At 33.7% G+C, this 26,198-nt stretch overlaps 2 protein-coding genes across 2 annotated transcripts in view; one reads left to right on the top strand and one right to left on the bottom strand.

Moving 5' to 3' along the window:
• The first annotated feature begins 153 nt into the window (after positions 1–153).
• On the top strand, positions 154–23,321 carry LOC108762606 (cell wall protein RBR3). The gene is given in 10 exon segments (XM_018509682.1): positions 154–350; positions 13,345–13,436; positions 13,744–13,917; positions 15,309–15,531; positions 15,927–16,110; positions 18,988–19,369; positions 19,853–20,006; positions 20,183–20,774; positions 21,001–21,806; positions 22,080–23,321. Coding segments are annotated over 9 exon segments (2,895 nt in total). The 5' UTR covers positions 154–350; positions 13,345–13,393; the 3' UTR covers positions 22,417–23,321.
• Positions 23,322–25,833: 2,512 nt separating this feature from the next.
• The window catches only part of Tsp2A (tetraspanin 2A), a 3,478-nt gene continuing 3,113 nt past the window's right edge, over positions 25,834–26,198 (bottom strand). The window contains exon 5 of the mRNA XM_018509602.1: positions 25,834–26,036. Within this exon, the coding sequence (XP_018365104.1) occupies positions 25,953–26,036 (84 nt within the window). The 3' untranslated portion in view covers positions 25,834–25,952. The remainder of the gene's footprint in view (positions 26,037–26,198) is intronic.

The following is a 26,198-nucleotide window of genomic DNA, read 5'->3' as shown; positions in this document are numbered from 1 at the left end:
TATAAATATTACGTACAATGCATATACATAATATTGATCATAGCGTAATGGAATACTATCAAATCTCTGAACTCTATGCGAAGCATTCCGAGCATTCAGCGCAGTGTTAAACCGAATCGAATCCGTGTCTTTATCAGCAATCGGCGATCCGCGAGGAGGTATCGTTTGCGGTACTCGCCAAGTGAAAGCAAACTACGATCGCGAGAGCCTCCGCGACACAGTCTCAGGGCTCCATGCAGTCAGTCCGAAGTGAGCTGGGAGCTGGCATGCCGAGTGCCGTGCACCGTGAGTTGTCAACGAGTTAAGCATCTCCAAATCAAGCCTAGGATAATTGCGTTCTGCGCGATCCGGTATGTAGAGAACATTCAGACACTCCACTTTGTTATTCCTGTCAAACCCCGCGTCGCGTGATGGGATAACTGTTAAAAGTCTCTGTGCTTGTATTATTTCAAATTTCTATATGTTATATGATATTGCTAAATAATATTCTATTTTAATTTTATAAAAGGAATATGTTTATTAATATTTTATTCTTTATATATGTATATATATATATATATATGCGTGCGTGCGTGTGTATTTTTCTTTATGCATATTTTATCATTTTCTATGTCACATAAGAATTTATCTTATTCACATTTTTTTTCTATGTAGGATTTAGTTTCTAATTTTTTTTTAGAATATAACACTTATATTTTTAATTTAATTATATAAAACTAATTATTGTTTTTTTTAAATCTAAAAAATTTTTATTATTACAAATTAAAAACTTATTATTTTTATCATTATCAGTTAAAAATTAACTGCAGCACTTGAACGACTTTGTGTACTTTTTTAAATCATATTTATAAGAAGTGTCAATCGGTCAACTTTAATTGTTTATGGAAACAATATCATGGTGAATATCTAGTGAAGGTGTTGAGGGCCTTTTTAAATATTTGCATTATTTATGAAGCAGAAAGAGATGATACTATTTTTATACATGTGTAGTTACGTTCGATTTAAATTTCGCGCCCAGGAAATCAGTTAAATTAAACTGAAGTAAGTTGCGAAATTTAAAACTTCTTGAAATTCAAATTTTGCAATTTACTTTGTTAGGTTTCGATTCGTGTTTTTTTTTCAACTGATCGAAATCACTCAGAATGAATAAAAAAAAAGAAGTAACGTACGGAGTACACTGGTGCACATGTACGGTGTACACATCGCGTTTTCGGCATGAAAGATGTTCGAGGACAAACGATCAGGGTAACCAATGAATAAAGAATCGTGTCACTTTCATGTAAGCTGAATACGAGAGAAAGCGCGAGAGAGTATTCATCCGTATCTGCGTTTAATTTGTAGAAGCAGAGATGATGCGACGAAATTTTCCAATTAAGAAAGTAAGAACGACATCGAACTTCTTTAATTATTGCAAGAGAGATTGAACTTTTAACACGACAGTGTTTCGATTTTTGTTTTTAAAAATTCAAAGAAATCTATTCAAAAATTTAATTCTCTTATCAATACAATAATATTAATTTAATTTATTAAAAAGACGTTTAACAAGAAAATCAATTGTTTCATTCCTTGAAATCTAAAAGATTCGTAGTTACTTTTTAATAAAATTTCGGTTATAAGATGCATATTTAAATACAGATAATCTAGCATTTTTATTGTATTATTATAATCGTATATATGATTCCACTTTTTTATTGTGTTACGTTAATTTTATAACAGCGATAATTGCTCTGACAAATTTCTAAATAATTATAATCGTAACGCATTGTATCTGAAATCCGTAGAAAAAAATCCAATAACAAACGGGAGATTTTCTCAAAAGCGTCCCGTTTTATTTACATAAGAACGATATTCTTAAAATGTGATCCCGGACTAAAATTCTCCAACCGCGAAAAGAACGAAGAATACTGTTTACAAGATACACGTAAATCGCAGAAATATTTCTTACGAACGATCGCGCGCTGTAAATGGACGAGTGAATGTCATCCTCGTCTCACGATTCGCCTGGGAATTCGCATCTCGCATCCGAGACAACGATGCGTTCAGCAACAAATAAGCTTGCTACTCGATAGCATCAAAGTTACCTGAAGCAAAATTTTGAATGAGTCACTTTGACCTTTAACTACCATCCGCCTTTTATTATCACTGGAGAATTCGGGATGGATGAACCGGTTAATTGATTAAGAAAGAGAAACACAACATAAATTGTTCTAAAGCTACAAACTTTAATTATATGACAGTATTTTTTATATCATTATGCACATCCATTAAATCACATCCACGATATCCGCTAATTTTTAAGGCATTTAAAAGGAAGTTTTCTTCTTAGAGAGAGAAAGAAACACACGTTGGACAATGTCTATAAAAAATATTGCTATTAGTAATTTTGCTCTTGTGAACTTATTAATCATCATTTTCTTTGTTGTTAATTGTTAGAAAAATAATAATTAAGATAATAATTAAAAATAATTAAGTGAAAAATAATAATTAAAAATAATCAATTCTTTCAATTGTTGAAGCTGTTATTGCCACTCTTGATGCATTTGCCTATCGCTTTGATACTACCTTGTATAATTGATGTAACCTCGACGAGGAAGATAGTGGACACCCTGTATATCCCTTAACCGTAAAGCTGAACGAGATTCAAGTGAAAGTGTATAACTGTTTGCACCGTCTATACATTCCCTACGGCATCCTTGCGCCGAGGTACTCTTGGTTGTAATTGGGATATCGCTTATGTTACGTTGCGTTATATTACGTGCGCGGTACGTCTGATGTACGGTATATGCGTGAAAAAACGAGAGTTACCGTATCGATTAGCATATTTCGGAACAAAATAACTTTCACTCAAATCTGATAAATTTTGAAGCTGTAGCTTTAGTTTTTGGAATTAAAATTTAATAATCTTTTAAGTCTCTCTCAAACCACATCTCTGTTAAAAAACAGATAACTTAGGCCCGTTTCTCCCAATGTGTAAGATTAATTTTAATCATCTCGGTTCGACTTACTTTTTATCTTTTTCAAATTTCTAGAAAAAGAGATGAACAGTTAATTGAAATTAAAATTAAACTAAATTGGTAGAAACGGACAATAAATGAAAAATAATCCTTTCTTTTAATTTTACCTGAAAAAACGATTATTTGTAAATATCGTTCAATTAATTATTATTATCCTTTTAAAATTTCTAAAGTATGATTTATGTTTTATAACAATGCGATAATGATCAACAATTATTTCTAAACACGTACAAACGACTACAAATTATCATTTACAGATGTAATCACAGATATAAAAAAAGTGGCAGTAAAAAGTGAAGTCTCAGAAAAAAGGCAAGACTACCGATAAATTCTAAACTGTTACTTAATTTCAGATAAGACAAGTCCAACGCTTGATATTTGTTTTAATTAAATTTACGTATATTAATAATTATAACTGTTACGAGAGATTCACAGAGACCTGGTCTTACATATTTCATGCTCACAAATATACATACGCTCTAGATATTATTTTAACGCGTAAATTTTCAGGTTTTAGTGTTTTTACAATTTATTCGTTCCCGTTCTTATCTCGATAATTCCAGTTCGACGTATTACGAAAAAGTTCGTAAGAAGCGTGACTCGCGATCGCCCGACATGTCGTTCTTTCGGCTCACCGAGTAGCCTACTTGATCGCGTCGGTTGTTTCCATTCGGGGCCGATGGAGAGCGATTGCTTAATGGGCATTCCTGAGAAACCTAAGCTTGCTTTCTAAGCGAGGTCCCCGGTCCCCGGTCACGTGCGACCGGGTCCGATCCGCGCGGGTATTTCTGTTCCGACACGTGCGACTTGTCGTCCGTACTCGTGATCTTACGCGCAATCCGCGTGTGCGTGCGTACGAGGGCACGTTCACTGCTCCCGTTTTCACACACGCCCACCTTTTGCCACTGCTTCGGTGTAACATAGCCATGTGATTACCGCGAAGGGCGTAATTATGGAACGGAGAGGAACTGTTGCAATTCTCCATTGACCCTGAACGTAACACAGATTTTTTTTTTTTTTAATTAGAACGGATGAAGTCGAACGCCAGATTTTATCGAGATTTGCTTTGTTCGGAAACGATGACTCATTTGTTAAAAGAATTTAATGTTACGTTACTTTTTTATACGTAAGTGTCATTTACATTGTTTTATTTTATCTAAATTGTAAACTTAGAGCTAGTCTAAAATCGATCAGTTCGAATTCATATCTCTATACTTGATTGTACATCAAATTTTGCGTAAAAGAAAGAACGAAAGAGAAGGGAAAGGCAGAAGAAATCATTTATAATTCTAGGTCGATCTGCAATTTTATCTTTGATTAATGCTTGTTTCTACCAATGTAGATTAACCTTTAACCTTAATTGGTTCAACTTACTCTTCATCTTTTTTTTAATTCTTAGAACTAGAAAAAGATGAAAAATTACTTGAACTGAGATTAAAACTGAATTAGACTGATAGAAACGGGTATAAATGGTACTCGATCTGATCGTGCAATTTCACTCAATCTGATTGCACAATTTACAATTCTAGATCTTGTTTTATATTCGACGAAACGTAATTTTACCATTCCACACGCCGTTACCTCTCGAACTCGAATAGCGCTCTTTCATTTCGCACGAGACTCGGTCGTTGTCGTAAGAGTATAATTACGAGTTAGCGGCTCGTGCGTTTCCAGCGCGATGCTCTCGCGGGAACGAGTGCAATTTTACCTGGCGTTAACGGTTGTATTACGTGTGCATTTGCGCTTGGTGGAAAGTAAGATAAAATTCGTGGAACACGTACGCGCACACGCAGGGAGGTTTCCAAGTGAAATCCGCTGGCTTCCGCTTCCGACTCGATCTCGCCGCGTCTTGTCGCGGATCAGCTTAGATCCGCGACGAGGGAGAGAAATGGAATCTGGGTCGATCAACCGCAAGCCGCGTGATCAGGAAACAATTAAGGAATAACCAGCAACGCTGTTTGCCATAAGCGGCAGGGAATTTACACGCATTGCTAAATCGCACGTACCTGCTATCGCGTGATATCTTAATGCATGTTTTCCTCCTTTTTTTTGTCCAATGATTATATGCAGGATATCTCACTAAGGAATTAATTAAATAAGTTTTATAAATGTAAACAAATGTGCATCGAGAAAGATGTCTGGTTGAAAATGGACGAAAGGGAAGATTCTGATTATCACTTAGAAGTCCAGTTATTTCAACTAAAAGATTTAACCAGAGAATTCTTCATTTTCAATTAGAATTCCAATTAATTTAATCAGACATTTTTCTCAATATGGAATATACTCTCCGATTAGTCGTAAATCAACTTTATAGACCGGTCTCGCCACCTCCAGTTTATCGGTTAAATTGATCGATAAAATTTTAGACTCACCAATTGCAAAACTTAAAACTGATTGTACTATTTTGTTTTTTTTGCCATTTCTGCAAATTATAATTCATTTATGTAAATTATAATACTTTTAATTAATAATTAAGTAGTACGTTTAATTAAAATAATTAAGAAATTAGGATAGAAACGATTAGCTTTTTCAGTTTTGCAATTGGCAATTTTTTAAATTTAATCCGTTAAAGTTAACCAGAGGGAGATCGGTTTTGCCTAAATTCTCAGAATAATTATTATTTATTATATTATTATTGCACAACAGTCGTTTCCTCGTTGACTCGAAACCCCGATTTAAAGGTGTCGTTGCAAAATTCGCGACGAGTAACCGCACGGTCATTAATTCTTCCGTTGCCAAATCGCGAACAAATACTTAATCAAAAAGCAGAGGCGTGAGGTCGTGCATCGCAGACTGCGTCGTAATGCGTATGAGTACTTTGTCATCCGTGGAAATAAGTCCCCGTTTTGCAAGTCCGATGCACGCGAGGGATTTTAAAAGCGTAAGTATTATCTCTCCATATGCGCGCGCATTTTCTTTCCTCCTCGCGTTCGCACGAGCGAACGAACGAGCATTGCGAGCGATTTCTGCGGATTTCGTAAGCGCGACTGCCTAACGACGGGGCACCAATCCGACGTGGTTTTGCGGTAAACTCCGACAATCTGCGGACATCGGACGATCTGGAGGCAAGAAGATATTAAAATTTGCGACACCGGTTCATTATCCTGCCGCAAATTTTAAATTTCTTCTCTTTTCAAATAACGATTTAATTATATTCATTCACACAGTATATTAACACGAGTATTGTAATTCGCTGGACGTACTCTCTAACTTCTTTGAAGTGAAATCTCACTTTAAAGAGTAAAAATTGAGTCAGTCGTGAAAAAGAGTGGCTCGATTTTCAATATTTAAGAGTGAGATTTCACTCTTTAAAATGGAATTCATTCTAAAAGTTTTAGAGAGCAACATCTTCGATCATTTTAAATGATAAATATGTTGAACGTCCTTTCACTATAATTAATTTAATTATATTAATTTAGTTTTCATTTGTTATTCGACTACAATTAATTTAATTAATGACTCAGAGTACGTTTGCTTTCATTTTGCTGGAGAACGTTCATCGAATACTCTAATAAAAACAATCTTAAGGAGGGATCAAGGAGCTAACAGAGGGCGGATTGTAAGGAATAAATTAAGTGGTGATGAATTAGCAGCCGCAGGGAGAGATCGCAGATCTTCAAGAAGGGATCCTCTTCATCTCTTCGGCTGGTACCAGCCGGAAGGTCGCGCGACGCAGGACGTTCAATTAAAAATAGTTGTCCTCGGGACAAAAATGAAAAAAAAAATCGTCGTAACAAAAACAGCGAAACCTCATGAACGGCCATGATCTCTCTGAGAAGGCGAGGGAGTCAACGTCCGCCATTTGTCGCGAAGATGTGCAGACAATGAAACCCCCGTTTCTCTCTGTTTCATTTCAATTTCACTTCGTCGATAAATCGCCTGATGATTATCTATTTCCGAAAGAAAATTCGTACCTAGGAAGTGGATGAAACTTGTAACACGGAAATGATTACGTGACAAAAGAGGCTCGGAGATATTTTGAGGGAATAACGGCCGAATTAAAGCCAATAACGTTTGTTCCTGGGAAAAAGGATCAGCGATGATGTCTCAGCCGACTGTCCGTTAAAATAACATGCGAGGATTCTCTCTCGGCAGAGAATTAACCTTTTCCAGCTAAAAGAAGAATAAAAAGTCGCATGCATGGGAAAGTGTTTTCCCGACAATTCTCAGAGTTCGCTGAATTGTGATTAGGCTTGTCTAGAATCGTCTCGCTTAGAAGACGCATGCATAAGTAGATTGCGTCAGATGTACGTAAATTCGTTAAGGAAGAAGTTTACGTGAATTTAAATGCCACGTGGAAGAAGACTTTCCTCCCTCTCAATCATGAATATTATCTGCTTTTAATCGAAAATTTACGTTAAACAAGAACAGACGTTTTCGGTCTTCCTTAATCATAATTTATTCCGTCTTGCCTTATTTCGCTTATCTACTAAATGAAGTGATTCAATACACTGAAAAAAATACTAAACTTTAAAAAATATATTATTAATTTACTGATTATTCATTAATTCATTTGAATAATTTTAAATAAGTATTTACTAAATGCAAACATATATTTATTTCATACAAGAACCATTAATTTGATTTAATTATAATTTTATTATTTTGAATAAATATTTATTTACTAAAAGTAAATGTTTAGTTAATATTATTTTGGTTACTATTATTTAAAGAAATATGTATTTAGAATCAGAGTAAAATGCTCGTATATTTTAAAAAATTAAATTGAACAATGTCGTAGCTTGTTTCGAACTTATAATTGGAATAACTTAAATTATTTAACATTATTTAGTATTTATATTTTTATGTTAATTATATTAATTTAAGTTACTCTAATTATAAGCTCGAAACAAGCTACGACATTGCTCAATTTAATATGTATTTAGATTTAGAAATTCTTCTTAGTGTAGGAAATTTTCAAATTTATCTCGTCTTCACGTTTAAGGTTCATGGCCATCACGTTGGTCCAAGCGGAGTTTAAGCAAGTATGCGGACATAATTTCGCACGACTCCTTTTCTGGAGACACGAATATACTAATGTTTTCCAACGTTGTTACTTACGCTATAAATGGCTTCATCTGATTTATTGCGTTTTCGGAGCGGCTTCTCACTCTCTGATGGTGTTTCCAAAAGAAGAGCAATGACTGGAGGAAAACTGATTAACATACGTCGGCCGAGTGAGAAATGAAGAGCCTTTCGAAAGCGAAGCGAACTGCTCGTACACTGCGGCGAATCGACAAAAGTAATATGTCAACGGTGAAAAATTTCCACTCCGAAGACTCGGTTATAAAATCTCTGATAGCATCATGACGAATATGGCTGCAATAATGAATAGAATTTATACTATTTTAACTCAGATACTTTATAAATTATCATTCATTATTTATCATAAATTATATGATAAAAGCATATTCATTACTTAATTTAGCTATTTATCAAAAAATATCCTAAGTTTGTTTGCATTCCTTATTATTAAATAATTCGCTATTAAGGAAAAAAATGTTAATCAATTTTATTGAAATGTATGTCTTTATACTATTAATAATTACATTTACACGACGCCTTTAATCGGATTTAAAAATATCCTTAATTATGAAACTGGCTAATCACAGCTCCTCTGAAGAATAGACTATGATTGGCCAGTTTTATAACTGCGGATATTACTAAACCCAATTAAGGATAAATGGCTAAATATAGCCATTGTGTCAAAAAATATATATAAATTATCCATTTAACTAAAAAATAATTAAGCAAATAAGATATCGTTTATTTACAATTAAAATAGGAAGGCGCAAGATTCAAAGTTCGAATTTAGAGAAACGAGAAATTGCATCGATAGCATCTTTTACATTCACCCGAAAGGGAAAAGTGTCGAAAACATAACTGTAAGAATGCGTACGTAGGCAGTTGATTCCTGAGGCCCGGTTGATGGTCGATGGACTCGGCGGTCTCGGGCTGACCATGATCTTGAGCGATCGAGCGGACGAACACCATTCCTGCCGTTGATGACCGGTTTTCAGCATATTTCGAGACGGGCTTTCGCCCAGATCGTTACTCTTGACCACGAAATTTACGCTCACGGACGTAATAAATTAGTCTCCAACATATTGTTCGGTCACTAATTTTTATCAAGATAGGACCATTGCGACAATCGTGTTTATGACGCGACAATCCGAAACTCCGCAACATAAAATATATTTCCGCTTCCTTAATGTCCGACCGTTCTATTCAGACAATCCGTTGTTTGCATATACTTTATAATTTCTGAATTAATATGATAAATTAAATTAGAATGTAAAGAAGTGTTATGTAATTATGCAAAAAATAACAAGTAGAAAGGGAGAGAGTTTCTCATAGAGTTAAATATAAATTATTTTTAAATCTATATAACTAAGGTTTCTTCTCTTTGCACGTCATAGAATATTGCTTTGTGCATTTTGCGATTCTTTCCTCAAGAAAACACATTTCGATCGTAAGAAACAGTCGCGCGGACGCGCGGGAAAGGGTTCACTCGAATGCTCGGCCGAGATTTACGCACGTTGCAGCACGGTATTTCTTTTTTAATGGTCATTACACATACCGCGCACGTATGTGTATATACGATAGAGTAGAATAGAGCGAGAGAGTAGGGCCACTCCTCTTTACCTTCGCGCGAGTTCGAGTATGATTGGTCATCGTCGTGAACACTTTGGATTCTCGCAGTGATTATTTTCGACTGTTTTGTCTCATTGTCTTAGTTTCTATATTTATTTATTTATTTTTATTCATAACACATACGAATCTGGAAAACTTAAATTTCTTCGTATCGACATTATCATTTATAAACGAAACAATATAAAATTATACAATTATTAATTAAAATATAAACTATATAATATATAATAAAAAAGGACGGTATATTAATTAGAGGTAATATATATATTTATATATCAATTATATTATAATTAATAATCAAATAGTTCCTCACGTAACGCAATTCTCCAAATGACGTCCTGAGAACGTCCATAAAATATCCTAAGATATATTTTCTATACTTTTAACTTAAATTCCACATAAAAATGCTACTATCCGGATGGCGATAAATTAATATCTATCACTTTTATAGCGATGAATAGATTCGACAGGTTACGCATGATCCGCAAATTCTCACGCATTTTCGCTTCGCAATAATTCGCCGCGTAGTACCCTATCATCAGAAACAATTCTCGCGATAGAAGCGTGGCGTTTGCGCTTTTCAGTTTCAGTTGGAGCCGTTTATTTACTGCTCGCCGAGATCAGCCGCGATGCAGTCGTGAGAGAACGGGTGAAAGGAGCGCTCTCGCGATTCCGCGATGCTGCGCGCCGCTACTCTGATTCCCCCGATTGCGATTCTGGGTCTCCAGGAAAGACTGCCGGATTAAAAGATTGCTCCCGCAAAACCGCCTCCGACGGAAGTATTTCGCGCTTCGCGGTGTTTAGGAAAAGGAAAGCAGCGAAAGTGCGGTCGAGCGAGTCTTTCGCATGAAAAATGTATAAGCCATAAAATGAATAATTATAAGAGTTAAAAAAATTAGAATACGGCAAATTGCCAATGGACGATCAAGAATTAAAAACGAGAAGTTTCACGAGTTCGATGAAAATTGACGACAAATTTGGCTGATCTCAAGCGGCCTTCTAAATGCGATCTTGTAATTCAAAACTCAAACAATTCAGAATGCACGATTGGAAAGGACGAACGATATTCTCTTTCATCGGCTTTACTAAGGATTGTCTTCACATTGTTCAAGGTTGCCATAGTTAGAAAAACGTCCGGTAAACCCGAGACATCCTGTATAGCAATCGGCGATGTAAAAGCACGCACTATAACGGCATACGACGCGCTCATAAGAATAAATTTTAAAAAATGATACATTACCATGGTAAAAATTTTTCTCAGAATTTTTCATATAGTTTTTCAGAATTTCTATATAATTTTATAATTTTCTCACATTTTTTATACGAATTGGAACATTTCTCAGAAAATCTATATTTTTTCTCAGAATTTTTCATATATATTAATTATGAAATATTATAAAATTAAAAAAAATTTGTAATATTCTTTTTTAATTTGATGAGAAATTTGATGAGAAATTTTTTTTTAAATGGGATAAAAAATTTCAGAATATTTCAGAATTCACTTGTATGAAAAATTCTAAGAGAAGGTGTAAAGAAGATATTTCCGAATATTTCTGAGTATTTCTGAAAAATGTTCCAATTCGTATAAAAATGAGAAAAATTTTCACCACACACAGGATAAAGATGCATCTTCGGACCTCTATCCCAACGAACACACAAAAGTCAATAAAAAATTGAAATAACTTTATTTTAATTCTTAACATCCATAAACAATCAAATTTTGTAATAAAAAAATTATTATTTTGTGACTTTCTCTTGACTTTGGTGTGTTCCTTGGAATTCTTAACAATAATAACGATATAATATATTGTCGTTGCGCAGCTTTTTTCACCGTGTAAAACCTACGCAACTCAACTAATGACACCGTTACTGTCGTTAAGAGTTACATGATGGAGGCATAAAGATGCATCTTTAATGTCATTTTGACGTCAAAATGACGGCAAATAACGTCAACGTTGTTAGGTAATAAAGAGTTACAAAATACAGGAACCTTAATGTCATTTTGACATTAAATAACGATAAATTTTTCCCAGACTAACGCTATTTGTCGTCACTTTGACATCAAAATGATGACAAATAGCGTTAATTTGTTACCCGGAAAAAAGTGCGTGCCATATTGCGCTTTTCGAGCCGCCTGCGTCAATCCAATTTGACATCACAGATCTTAGGTGTGTCTGCTCTCCGGAGGCACCTCTTACCATTGTTTCGGGTTGTTAAAACGATTACCGGCAAGGCGGTGCTTGTGCGTTACGTAATGATCTCGTCGAGCGTGAGCGCGAGCGCGCACTTTCCTCGCCGCGATTATGTTAGCGTAGTTGTTACGTTAGTCTCATACAGGATGTTTTCCGAACGAGCTCATGCCTCACAATGCTCATGCTCGAGCAGATAGCGATCGGGCGAGAAGGAAATTTTTTAACTTACGACACTCGATTGCCTCAGGTAGTCGCGAAATTGCCCCGATCTTTCATTCTTTTCACTCGTCGGCATTCAACAGCGATGAATTAAAATTCGATGGACAATGTCAATGTTTTACGTAAATGATAGTTTTGTCCACAGAGAAATCAAAGAAATAAAAATATTGGGTGATATTAAATTATAAAAAATCAAGAAATATTCAACAATTATTAAAACTTCTTATTGAAACAATAAAGATTTAATTTTAATTAACATTTTATTGAATTTTAAATTAAATTTTAATTTAATTTAATTTAATTTAACTTAATATAATTTAATTAATTTTAATTTAATTAAAATTTCCAATGCTAATTAGATGAAACGAACATTTATTGTAAAGAGAAATTTATTACAATAACAATCGAATAGATGTCATTAAATCCGCTCGTCGATGTCACTGTCTATTGAAATCATCTCTTCCGTAGAGAAACGGAGATGTAACTCCGAGGTCGATCTCTTGCGTAGGAGAATTGATAATTAGCAATCCCTGTAAGAGATGAGCACACAAAGATAATCAACAAGATGTTATTTCTAATGAAGCAAAATCCGCCGACATTTTTACATAATTGTTAATTGTTAAGGGAGAGGAAAAGTAACGGTGCTTTGCAAAATAACACGGTAATGTGTCATATTTACGCGATTGATGTAATACACAATTTTTTCCCATTCCAGGAGATGGTTATAAGAGACTGATTCAACTGCAATAACTGCGTAATTATCTAAGAGTTATATATGTATATATATATATATATATATATATATATACTTGATTTTCTCATAATCATAGAAAATATTAAATAGTAAATGTAACTCACAAATTTTTCTGTCGAACAATAAAATAGAGTACAGAAATAAGACAGTTATAAATATTTATAACTGTATCCTCTCACACATTTTTATTTTGGCGAATGCCCAGACACACAAATGTCCAAAAATGAAATATAAGGTGTTTTAAAAATGCCTAAAAGGTGTCGTCTTAAATCATTTTTTTAAAAGACATTTAAAAGACATTTTTAAGACGTCTTATCTCGATTTTGGATTTTTTGTTGTTTGGACGGTGACATGATATATTTTTATTGCACATATGATGTAAAAACTGTTGCTATTATAACGACTATTATGTATATTAAGCACTGGACTGTCGAACGCAAAATGATTAACATAACGATAAAATTTGTTTGTCTCATGTTTTTGTCTTATTTACTCTTACTTACTCTTTCAGATTCCGCGAGATTCGTGTGTCCGCTTAGGATGAGATCAGACTGAGCGCAATGACATCGAGATACTTCGTGTTTGTCGCAGCTCTAGCGTATGGTGAGTGCATTGATGTCATCTGCTAAATTTTACAGAATTTTGAGTAAGATGCTTCCTGTTTCAAGAGGTTCATCATTTCTTAAATCTTCGATTAACTGCATCGCAAGCAAAAAATTATTGATCAAAAAGTATAACGTTTCCTTTCTTATCAATTTTTATTAATTCCCTTCAGCCTCGTATACATAAAATATAAAATATAATCACATAATATTATATATTCTATGAAGAGAAATTTTTATAATAAATTGTTAGGTGTGTGTGTGTGAATTACGACATAGAATTGATTTTTATGAGCTCGTGACTTTAGTTGCAGTGTCCGCCGCGCAAGTTTATAACAGCCATTCAGAGGATGCAGTTGCAGCGATCGAGCCAGCAGCTGCAAATAATGATTTCGTCACACAAACTGTCTATGGCTTCCTGGACTTCACCACGACAATCGGCAATACGGTGATGGTCTTCAGTCCTCAAAGCGCTCCTCCAGGTAATATTTGCAAAGTTTTATTCATTCGGATGATTACGTCAGAGCTGCAAAAATTGAAATACATTCAATTATTGCAATAATAATTAATAAAATTATAAAAACGGTAAAATTACAAAAAAATTATTTAAAATTAGTAAAAATACACTATGTACATTTATAGACATTTGCACGTCATCATAATGTTTTTGTGAAACCTTTTACTATGAGAGTAGATATCACATCTATTTTGTAAAACTGTTGATAAAATCCTAAAGTCGAAAATAAATATAGTGCATGTTCATGATAGTAAAAGCTGCTAAAATTAGCTCTTATTTTTTAATTTTTCTTTGTTTATTTTATATTCTATTATCTTATTTTACTATTTTATTCTATATTATTTCATTACTCTTGCTTAATTTTCGTTTATTTTCGTATCTTGCACATATCTCCTCATCTGAACTCTGTATTTACATTCACTATCTTTTGCTCATAATTACAACTGTAAAGTATCTGTAGCGCTTGAGGGGATAACATTCCAGAGCGCATAATCAATAACGATTTATCTATCTATCTTGACTATTAATCAGTACGAAAAAGAATTTCATCGAGAAGTTCTGCAGAGAGAATTCTCTGAGAAACAAATATCGAGGGCTGTCGTAATGTCGGTCAAGCAGAAAATTCACAATTTGTAACCATGAAGTGTCGATTTTGAATTGTGGATACACAATGCCAGAAAGTACTTTCTAACAAGTGTAATCAACACCTTTTATTACACCGTGCTTGTTCATGGACTCTGATCCTTCGATTATAAGAAGGATGAATCCTTGAAATGCTGAAGAGTACTGTAGTACTGTATATACACAAGATGGGCCTTGCCACGAGGGGCATCGGGTACCAATCTCTTTAGCATATCGCTGTCCGGGTTTGCGTACAAATCATGCTCATTGTTCACTTGTCATGATTCTCTTCTCCTTGACTTTTCAAATCGCCCATTCAGCACAAAGCTGTTTGCTTCTTTTTTACTAAATAAAGATTTTACAGAAAATAATTGTAATAAAATAAAACTGTATAATAAGAATTGAAATTTGATATCAATTTACAGCATAATTAATAAAATAAAATAATATAACGTATATCTTTAGCTTTAAAGGAATTATAAGAATGTAAATGTGATGGAATTAAAATAAGAAATAATATAGGTAACGCGCACAATAAAATTGAAAGTGGAGAAAAAAGATTTTCACATATCTTGAATCCTTTCTCTCCAAAGGATAAGGAATTTGACCGAGACCTTCGGCACGGGTGTTAGCCGTCAGGACATGCTTTTTTAGTCTCGTTTTCGCGATCATTCGACCTCGCAGAAGTGCGATTTTTATTCTCGTCGGGTATGCAAATGTGTCATTTATTTTCAGAAGGAGGCGTCGTGAAGAAGACCACGTCCCCCACGCCGGCGATTCACACAAAGCCAACGACGGAGCAGCAGCCGAAGAAAAATGTCCCCGACATCCAGCCCAGCAAGACGCACAAGGCCGAAGATCAGGGCGGTGAAACGAAGAAGCAGATAAAGGGCACGAAGATCGTCGTGAATTCCGTGGTCGAGCAGAACGTGGTGAATCCGTCCGAGAATTGTCTTTAGTCTTTTAATACATGAGATATTCTCCGTCCAAGTTTTAATACGTTCATACAGTATTCAATGATTTTTAGATTTTTAAAATAATTACATATTTTAATTATATACATTATAGTTTAATTTTATAGCAATTAAATTATTGTTGAACTTAATTCCTGCCATTTTTCGTCTCCAAAATTGATTTGTTTCGAAGGGAAGATGAATGAATACCTTAATACCAAAGTAATTTCCTCCATTTTCTACTTTATTACTAATTAATAATACTTTATTAATAATACTTTGATTAAGGTATTTTCCTTCGAAACAAATCAATTTTGGAGACGAAAAACGGCAGGAATTAAGTTCAACATCTAATATTATAATAAATTATGTAAATTATAAAACGTTATGTATTGAAAAGTCGGCCTAATTATTTACCATGATTTGCACAGGAGTCAAATAAACAGACGAAGACACCCACACTGTCATCGGTGGTTCAGGTACGTGCTAAGGATGAAACTCCAGGCGTGAAGAACAATCTCGCTGAACCTGAATATGATTTTCTCTCGAAGCAGCCGACGGAAGTGATCGACGAAACATACAAGGTATGTAAATGTAGATCACGAAAATAAAGCAAATGCCATGTAAATGTATAAATTATTAGTTTCTTCGTTCTTGAAATTTCAGAATGTGTACTTTTATACATTATTTAATTGTATATTATGTTTTAGAGTTATTGTCATAACAATTACATTTTACACTTTTTTAATAACTTCCTGGCCTCCTTTTAATATTTTCTAACTGGATCAAATGAATAACGGATCTGCTTTCTCTGCTAGTGAAATAAGTAGAGAAAATGACATATTTAAACGTGTCATACTTTAAAATATGCAATATATATTATATTAAAATAATATTTTCCAAAATAAAATATTTTTATCTTTAAATTATCAATTTATATTTTGACATTTTATTTTTAACGATAGAGTGATATTTTAGGATTATATTGGATTAGTCATACTTTTATAAATTAGCCAGAGCTAATCCCCGAAATTTGTCCTTGCTGACTTTTTGACTAAATTGATATCAGCGTGAAGTTGGTCCCCCTAATTTTTGAAAAAATTAACTTTCTACAACTCATTCGATTGCACATGATTGCCCATTCCGAAAAACTATCGAAATAAAAATCTATCGATTGAAACTAATTTTAAATCTAGTTTGCTCGTGGTTGGGGAATTGAATGTGATATTAGTCACCCTAAAAATGTTTTTTAATAACTTTATCATCAGAAGTGTGTAAACAAAAATACGAAATATATACATGTGCAAACAATAAAGCAATTGAATAAGCTATAGAAAGTTAATTCTTTCAAAAGTTGAGGGATCAAAATTTCACAAGAGTTAAATCGATAGCTTACTTTTAAAATAAATTGCGAAGATAAATCTTACATTTTATAACTTTATCCAGTCTTATATTACGCGAAGAGAAGATATTATATCTAAAATATGATCCAATTCGTTAAAAATGTGGCATTGGCTCTTTCGGAATCCAGCCAACAATTTCGCGCTCGCGAGATTCGCGATTAATTCTCCACGCAAAGACAGGAAATCAGATATCCTGTAATTTATAAAGTGACATTGATCTTCGGCGCGTGAGCAGGAACCGCGAGAAATGAAAATTGACAATCTGCTAAACTGGATCGCTGGAACTGGATTCAATGACGAACGGATGTCGTCGCTAAAACCAATTCCAAATTGCATTCTATCTAATCCGAATATTCGATGAAAAATGGGTCATCTGGCTAGCGGGATGAGAAGGTCGTAGCGAAAACGATGCTCAGCTTTAACATAAAATTGCGCAACGGGGCATCCCACAAGCAACTTTCTCGATAACTTGTGCGCGAAGCCGCCGCGGAATTATTCGGAATAATCGCATCGGTGTAATTTTCCGCATGCCGTAATCGATTTCCTAGCCGATCCTTTCTAGCTGCCCTCCTCCCTCCGTTCGTCCCTCAGCTCTGACGATCGGCGTGAAAGTCCGATCTTACGGATACATAAATCGGTTTCACCCGCGAAGCACAACGAACACGCTTTTCCAACAATATTTTCCAGCATTACTGCATCTCAAATATTTTATTGCATTTAAATCGAGTTATTATTTTATTATCATATTCTTTTATATGTACATATAAAATTATTATTTAAATATTTTGATATTAGTTTTATTACTCGTACTCTTTTCTTTCTCGACTCTCCTTCTATTGTATGTTCCACTAAAAACTAATTTCATATCTTGTCTCTGTCTTTTTTATCACATATAGAAATATGTATATGTATTATTGACTAATTGATGTTATTTTGCCAACAGTTATTATTACAATCTACTTGATAATATACAACTTTAAGTCCACTTCTTAAGTGTTATGTGAAATTAAAAAATTTTTATACTTTAGGATTAAAATTATTCCATTTTTATTATATTATAAAGGATGTTTAAAAAAAATTTTAGTGAACATTAAAAGCTCAACCGTTTCTAAGAAATAAATAAACATTTTTGCGACTTACTGGCTTTTTTATATCGCATGAAATGTTTAATTCAATGTTAAATCACATTTTGATCCACATTCAATTTCCATACATACTTCATAACAGAAGATTTCACCATCAATCAGTCATAATGTATAATCATCAAATAATATGTAGATCCGCAATCGCCAGTTAATGATTACTGACTGATATGAAATATGTATGAGGATTGAATAAGGATATTCAGAATGCGATTTGTAAACACTGTGATAAACATTGCATGCAACATATAGAAGCCAGGAAGTTACAAAAATGTTTATATCTCAGAAACGGTTGAGTTTTTGATGCTCATTAGGGTTAGTCTTTTGCACGTCCTACAGTAATCATTTTATGTAGATTATAATTTATGATGGCGCTACTCAACACAGTGATAAATCGATTCAACTCACAATAATTTCATTAATATTAACAGTAAAAAATTGAAATCATAACACAATACTAATATAACATATAGGCATGTAACAAAGTAGTTGCAGGAAAATTACCCCCACTCCTTCTATTTTTTCTGACTTCTGCGGCGTAAATCCCAGCGCGGCGTATTTGCCGGATTATACCCTACAATTTTTTTTTAATATTCTATATAATATAATAATAATGGAATAATTTTAATCCTAAAGTACAAATTTTTTAATTTTAAATAATACTTAAGAGATGGACTTAAAGTTGTATATTCATTATGCTAATATACAAAAATATATATCTCAAAACGGTTGAGCTTTTGACTTATGTTTATTAAGATTTTTTTACTTTACTTACAGTATAATGTGTACCATCTACCAAATAAATGCTGAATGGTTCTTTTTAACATCCTACAATTGTTTACTTACATAATTAATATCATTTATCTTTAATGACATATGACACCTTTTATTTAATTATAATTCTGATTTTTGATAGTTGATCAACTTGCGACCATCATCGAAAGTTCATCAGAAACCGCGTGCCACCCTGCGAAGGGACAAAGAGAACCCAACCGGCCTGGTAACTAAGTTGGGCGGCACCATCGTAAAGGATGGACTCACCACCGTGCATGAAACCAGCGTGATCGGGACTTATATCAATGGAAAATACGCTCAGGTATTGCAGAGCTCATCAAGAATCTTAACAGCACCGGTTGCACCAGTAGCTGACGGTAAGATTCGGCCCTCCAGCACCAATCGCATCCTGAAAACTATTGGTCCTCAGCATGGCAAGCTCAAGCCGCAGCTGGAGCCCACTCCAACCCAGCAACAGGACGAATCTTCGCTGCCCTTGGAGGCTCTCTTCGACGAACCTTCCGGTATGTATTTCATGATAACTTTTATAAATTTTATGTTGCGTTTAAATTCTTTTTTATAAAATCTAATAGTAAATTTGTTAAATTAAATAATACAATAATTTTTTTTATAAAAATGTTAGTGTTTTATATATAAGAAATATAAAACTATCTCATAACATTTTTTCTTATGATGTACAGAAATTTTTTAATCTTTAAAAACAAAAGATTTTTTATATTTTTTTAACTTTTTATCAGTTCCAAAAGTTTTAGTTTATTTTTCAAAATAATACAATTTGTAACGTGTGATAATAATTACAAGCTAAAAAGTATTAATTAGTGACTTCAATTGTCGCATTGGACAATATTAAATCAGTGCAGTAAATAGAAATCAATATAGAACTAAAACTCTATATTAATTTTCTTATTCTCGATAAAATTTATAACAGGCATAAAATTTTTCTAATAATCCTTGAGGAATAGATTGATTAATTTTTATTCCATTAGACACTCCAGTACGATCGACGCGAAAGCCTTCGACTCCCAATAATTTAACCAGGCCCAAATTCCGAAACAAGATTGCCGATGAATACGATAACAGCGAACCACAGCAAACGAGGACCGGAAAGAATCGCTCCAGCACGACTCGACCAAATTATAAGTGAGTGTTAACGGAATAGCACAATTCGAAAAGCAAATTAATAAATGATTTATCTGCTTTCTTTCTGTTTTATCAATCATTAATTTTATCATGCTGTCGTTTTCTTATAAGTTAGAAAACATAATACAATAATTTGACGCAAAGCTGTTCTCTTTTATAATCATCTCTTTCCTCAGAAATCGTCCCGCAACTACCACTACTGAACCGCCCATCACTCGCCGTCGCAGCGGTTTTCGGCCGAACAATCAATCCCCTAATTCACCCTTGAAACAGTTGACGAAGTCGAAGAACAGCGATCAGCAGCCGTCAACGACGGTCAGTCTTCTGCCCAAGGTGAAGCTACCGAGGACGCAAGGTCGCTGGTCGTATAAGACCACACCGAAACCGAGAATCATGATTCGTAAGCAGGTGGATGAAGAAGATTTACGAACGTCGACAACTGAATCGAGTACAGCAGAGTTGGTTCCCGGGGCAGTCTTTGATGAGCAAGGCAAGACGTCAGCAACGACGGCAACGATGATCAATGTTGCTCCGATCTCACCTAGCGGCACCAATGTTGCCCAGAGGAAAGAACTGTCCTTGACAGAGGACGAGTTAGATCCCAGTGAAAGCGAAGACGTGACTAGTGTCAGCATCCAACAGGATCAGCAAAATCCTGGAGAACAGATTCTACCAGTAGAAACCCTCAACGTAGAAATCTCTACTGCGGCGGATCTCGACAATGTATACTTCGAGATTGCCACTATCAAATCGCCTTATTCTTTCCAAGTAAGTTTTTCAATTTTATTTTAATATTTATTTATTTATCTGCCAATTAAACGGAATGAAATAGTATATTAAATATATCCGAGAATCTCATACAAAAATTAATTAAAATTATTGGCTTTTGGTTTCTATCACGTTTGTTACTTGATATTAATTCTTTAATCCACTGTAAATCATAATATATAATCACTAAATTATAAATCTGATAACTAAAGTGTTCTCTCTTCAGGTAGGAACACTCCGAAACACCCGCTACATCACGGTGACCTCCACCATCAAGAAAACGTTCGCGACGGCCGAACCGAGCAGCTCAATTTCACCTACCGAACCACTCACAGAGAACATCCTAGCGAACACTGGGGCTGCCTACGAGTCGACCTTGCCACTTGACTCGTCTGTCGCGACGTTACCAGCAATCTCTTTAGATGCCGCTCAGGCGACACCGCCATTAGAAACGCTGACAGAAACGTTCTCAACGACTCAAACGTTGCTAAAGACACATATGTTACCAGTGATCTACGCCGGCAACAGCACCACTCGGTTGACCTTAGTGCAAACGTATAACATCGCCCGAGTGGTGACGGCGACAAAGACGCTGCCGCCGATGGAAATCTATCAGTTTATTCCGAGTAAAACATTGAACGAGTTCAACTCGAAACTCGACGAAGCTGGTAGCGAACTGCATCTCGAGCTCGACTTTGGTGATGATGATCGCGATGACGAGGACGTTCCAAAGAGAGTGGTAGTACCCAACAACGATTCTGATGCCGACCTGGACATTTTTAAGTCGGCATCGCCGTCCAAAATCAAGAGCGACGCCGCAATCAGCAGCAATGCAGAGCCTCAGCTGACCCCAGAACAGGCTCAACAATTAGCACTGCTGAAATACTTTGGTCAACCACAACTCCAGGTCATCACTACATCCAAACCAGTAGTCACCTTGGAGACGCTGTATGAATCGCACGTGATTCCTGTGGTGAACTCTGGGAATACCATCTACTCAACGCTAACAAGGCCAGTCGGCACTGTACCAAAGTCAGTATCTCTTACTCCAAATACTTTTAACAAGCCAAATTTTTTTTACATAATTGATATATGTAAATGAAATTGGACGTTATATGCATAAATTAAATAATAATATTTAGTAAATGATATGCGTTTGTCTATTGCAAGTATTTCGTATTATTCTATACATTACATTATATTTTATTGTATTTTCTATATGCATTATATATAAAATACGTAAAATATATAATATTGATCATATTTTTTATCGTAATATATTTTTGTTGCATTTTTCTGCTTTAGAACGTCCTACGAGTATGGTACATCTACTTTGAATCCGGTGCTGCAACCACAGGTGCAGCAGGTGCCGCAACTGCCGCTGTTCCCGCAGCAGCCGCAATTCACGGTGACAAGCGCGCCCATAGTCACTCAGACTCTCGCTACCATATCTGACTCGCGAGTGCTGAAACTTACATTCGGCGCCAAAACCGCCTATACGACTCTCTTCTCTACAAGGGTCGTGCCTACCGAACTCACTACCTATATCACCAACACGGTACCGGTGCAGCCAACGGTACCAGCGTACCCCGGTTACTATCCGGCGCCGGTGCCCTATCCACCTTTTCCCTTCGTCGGTTAGATTTCGATCCGTCCTTTGACTCTTTCGAGCTCTTAGCGGTCCATTTCGATTGCATTCAATCGTCAGATAGATTTGCTCTCTTCTCTCCGAGCTGAGTATTAACTTTAATTAACTTTATAATATGTAAAGGGGGAGAGACACACATCCTAATTCAGGGTACGATTGGATACGGCCTAACCCAGACAAAAGTTATAGTAATATTATAAGAACGTCATCATGATTATTTGTCGCTTATAAATTCATTCATAGGTAATAAATGAAGTCATGATAACGCCTTATAAAATGTTATTATGACTCTCTACTTGGAAAACAATTTTATTTATTTAATGGCTTTTTCATGGATTTTTCCTGATAATCCTTTCGATAAAAGTACGATATCCTGCACGTCCATTTGCATTAATTGCAAAAATTGGACATTTCATAAATAGTGATCGTATAATTGTGACTTATGATAGATTAATATTATTAAGGATAGTTTTTGTCCATTTTTACGTATGTTTTAAAGCGATCTCACCATTTCATTCCATCCAAATTCTTTTTATTTACAAATAGCATGCAAGAAAAATTAACGTGTCGCTTATGACACATTTCTCGCTTATGACGTCATGATTCAAATGGCTGGAGTGAGTACACAGGAGCCTTAAATTAAAAAAATCTTTTTTTAAAAATAAATATTAGTAAATTTATTCATATCAGATTATCAAAAATGAGAATTAATGTCAAATCTACGCTATTCTTTAATATAATAACAGTTCTCTAATTTTACGTAATTGCAATTCTGTAATAAATGGGCCAATGCACGTTATTGCTAACAGAACATATAAGAATGCAATTTCCAAGTAAAGAAAAAATTATAAGTAGCTTCGAAATATTTGATAATAAAACGTTGGCGATGATGGCAATCGAACGGCATTATTGTAAATAAATTATTGATTATAATATATTGTATGTCGTATATTGTGTATGTATACTGCGTATTTTTGTAAATAAATAAAACAAAAACGTGAATTACGTAAAGACATACGAAGTAATTTGCTAATAAAATATAGATAAGTTTTAAATGTAATAAAATGGACAGTATAACAATTTTATGAAATCGAATATAATAATATTAATATGATAAATTAAAATGACAAGAAGTTTGAAAACGGTAATAATCACAATTTCATCATTGTACCATTATTGTTTAAATATTACTTATTAAGCGCTTTAAGAATGACGGAATTAATCTCTTCACAAATCGTATATATGACGCAACTTTTTTTGTAATCATCTATCTACGTTAATAACATGAGGATATCCAGGGGGATGATTTTAGTGGTTCAACCCCCCCCCCCTCCCCGAAATTTTTTATTAATTATTTCATTTTGAGTGGGTCCCGTTAGTGCATATCCTGATAGCACACATCCATTTACATCGATTGGTATCTAATAATTTGTCACTGTTTTACTAATAAGAATATTTTATTTTGAATTGACGACGTACAGCCGGTCACATAAAGGTTGCAGCACTTTTTTTCGATGAGTTTCGAAACTCAGCGTTGTTCATAAAGCGGTTGAACGTAAATGGTTAGGTCCATAAGTAAGAACCAATCGCTCGATGATCGTTTACTAATTAAATGTGTGAGGTTAACTAACGAATGTTTCTTTAAAAATTCATTCAAAATATAATAAGAAATGCCTCATAGCTTTTATAGTAGATAGTAAATAGCATTAGACCTCATAAAAAAGATCAACGTTATGCTCAGTTGAGATTAAATGTTTCCATGAGTGTATTTCAATCACAATATTATAACTTTTATTGCGTAAATTTATTAAAAACGTTTAAAAACTTATCAAATCTTATAAATGATGCCATCTCGAAAAAATCTGTTTGTTTTAAGTATCAAAATAGAATATATAAAATAGTATACATACACGTCTCTAGGCAAAAATGGTGTTAAGAGTTAATATTCATAATTTAACTGTTTTTTATTGCTAAATAGTTTAATTTTCATTAATTATTATTATAATTATAATTATCACTGATTTCTAATTGTCACTAATTTTAATAACATTTATGGATTTTCTCTGCTATTTTTTTCAATAAAAGTACGTCATGTTCATACATTTGCATTGATTGCCATTGTGAAGAATGGACATTTAATAAATAGTGACCATATAATTGTGATTTGTGATAAACTAACATTACGTTTACTTAAAATTTCGAATAAGAAACACCTTAAATTTAAAAAACTAATTTCAAAATAAATATTAGTAAATTTATTCATAAGTAAAAAATAAATATTAGTAAATATAGTCATCGGATTATCAAAAATACAAATACTATGGCGGCAAATCTACTTGTACTTTAACATAGTAACTGTTCTCTAATTTCATGTAATTGCAATTCTGTAATAAATGCGCCAATACACGTTATTGCTAATAGAATGAACAGGGACGCGATTTCCATATAAAAAAAAAAACTTATAAACGTATATCATCGAAATATTCGATAACAAAACATTGGCGACAATTACAATCAAAGGACATCATTGTAAATAATTTAAAGATTGTAATATATTTTGTACGGCATGTTGTGTATGTGTACTGCGTATTTTTCGTAAGTAAATTGAACAAGAACGTTAATTATTGTGTTGAAACAAATACAAGTGTTAAATAGAAGAAATTGGTAAACGCGCAAACTAAGTAATTTATTAATAAAACATATTCATAAAATGTAATAAAATGAATAATATAATAAGTTTATGAACCCGAAAATATATTTACAATAATTAAAATCACTTGAGGCTTGACTTAGCTACGTTTTATTCGTTTATTATTCTTTTATTTTCTATTTATTAATATACTGTCGCGATAATTTTTACATTGAATATCAAAGACAATATCTCATTTTTAGCAATTATTGTATTGTATATGATTATTGGTGTTTATTCAATAATTATTAAGCAATTCATTTATGCATTCTCTTTGTTTTTTCATGTAAATCTCTTTTAAAGATAACTTCTAAAAATATCTATTAAATTATAAATATCTACAAATTATGCAAGAAAATAGAAAAGATATACAAAATTACAAAAATGTTAATAGGAGAGCAAACTGAATATGCTGAATACTCGATTAAAATGAAACGCATGAATATTTATCGCAAGTCAATGATAATTAAAATATAATTTAGCTTTTTACAAAGCAGTGACAAAGACATGTAAACCATTTCGTATTGAACTTAAGTACAACTTTAGATTCAAAAGAATTCATTTCAATTCATTTTAATATAATTTAAAAAAAATCAAATTCCTATTTTTAGAAATTGAAAACTCTAAAAATTAAAAGTTACGAGCGCATAAACTACTTATTCCCGATATATTTCTGATTGATATCATTCTTTATAGATTATGCACTCGCAAAATTCACAATTTAGCAGAATTATACCTTTCTATATAAAATCATAATTATAATAAACTAATTATAATTATAAGAGACTAAATATAATTATTTTATTATAATCTATCACTGTTGCATCATTATAACTGATGCCTAATGCTTAACATAAGGATTTATAGACTCATCTTCTTTCTTGATAGCTCGCACAAGCGTCAGCGACAGCACTGCTATGATTACCTGCAATTATCATTTAGAAAAATAATTAGACGAAAAATAACAGGAAACAATAAAAATTGTTATCTATTAAATATAATGAAAGAAAGCTAGAGAGAGAGAGAGAGAGAGAGAGAGAGAGAGAGAGAGAGAGAGAGAGATTACAATTGATAAAATTAACCTTTA

The sequence above is a fragment of the Trachymyrmex cornetzi genome, unplaced genomic scaffold (genome assembly GCF_001594075.2).
Source record: "Trachymyrmex cornetzi isolate Tcor2-1 unplaced genomic scaffold, Tcor1.1 scaffold309, whole genome shotgun sequence".
Taxonomy (NCBI): domain Eukaryota; kingdom Metazoa; phylum Arthropoda; class Insecta; order Hymenoptera; family Formicidae; genus Trachymyrmex; species Trachymyrmex cornetzi.
This window is presented reverse-complemented; position numbering and strand designations above follow the sequence as displayed.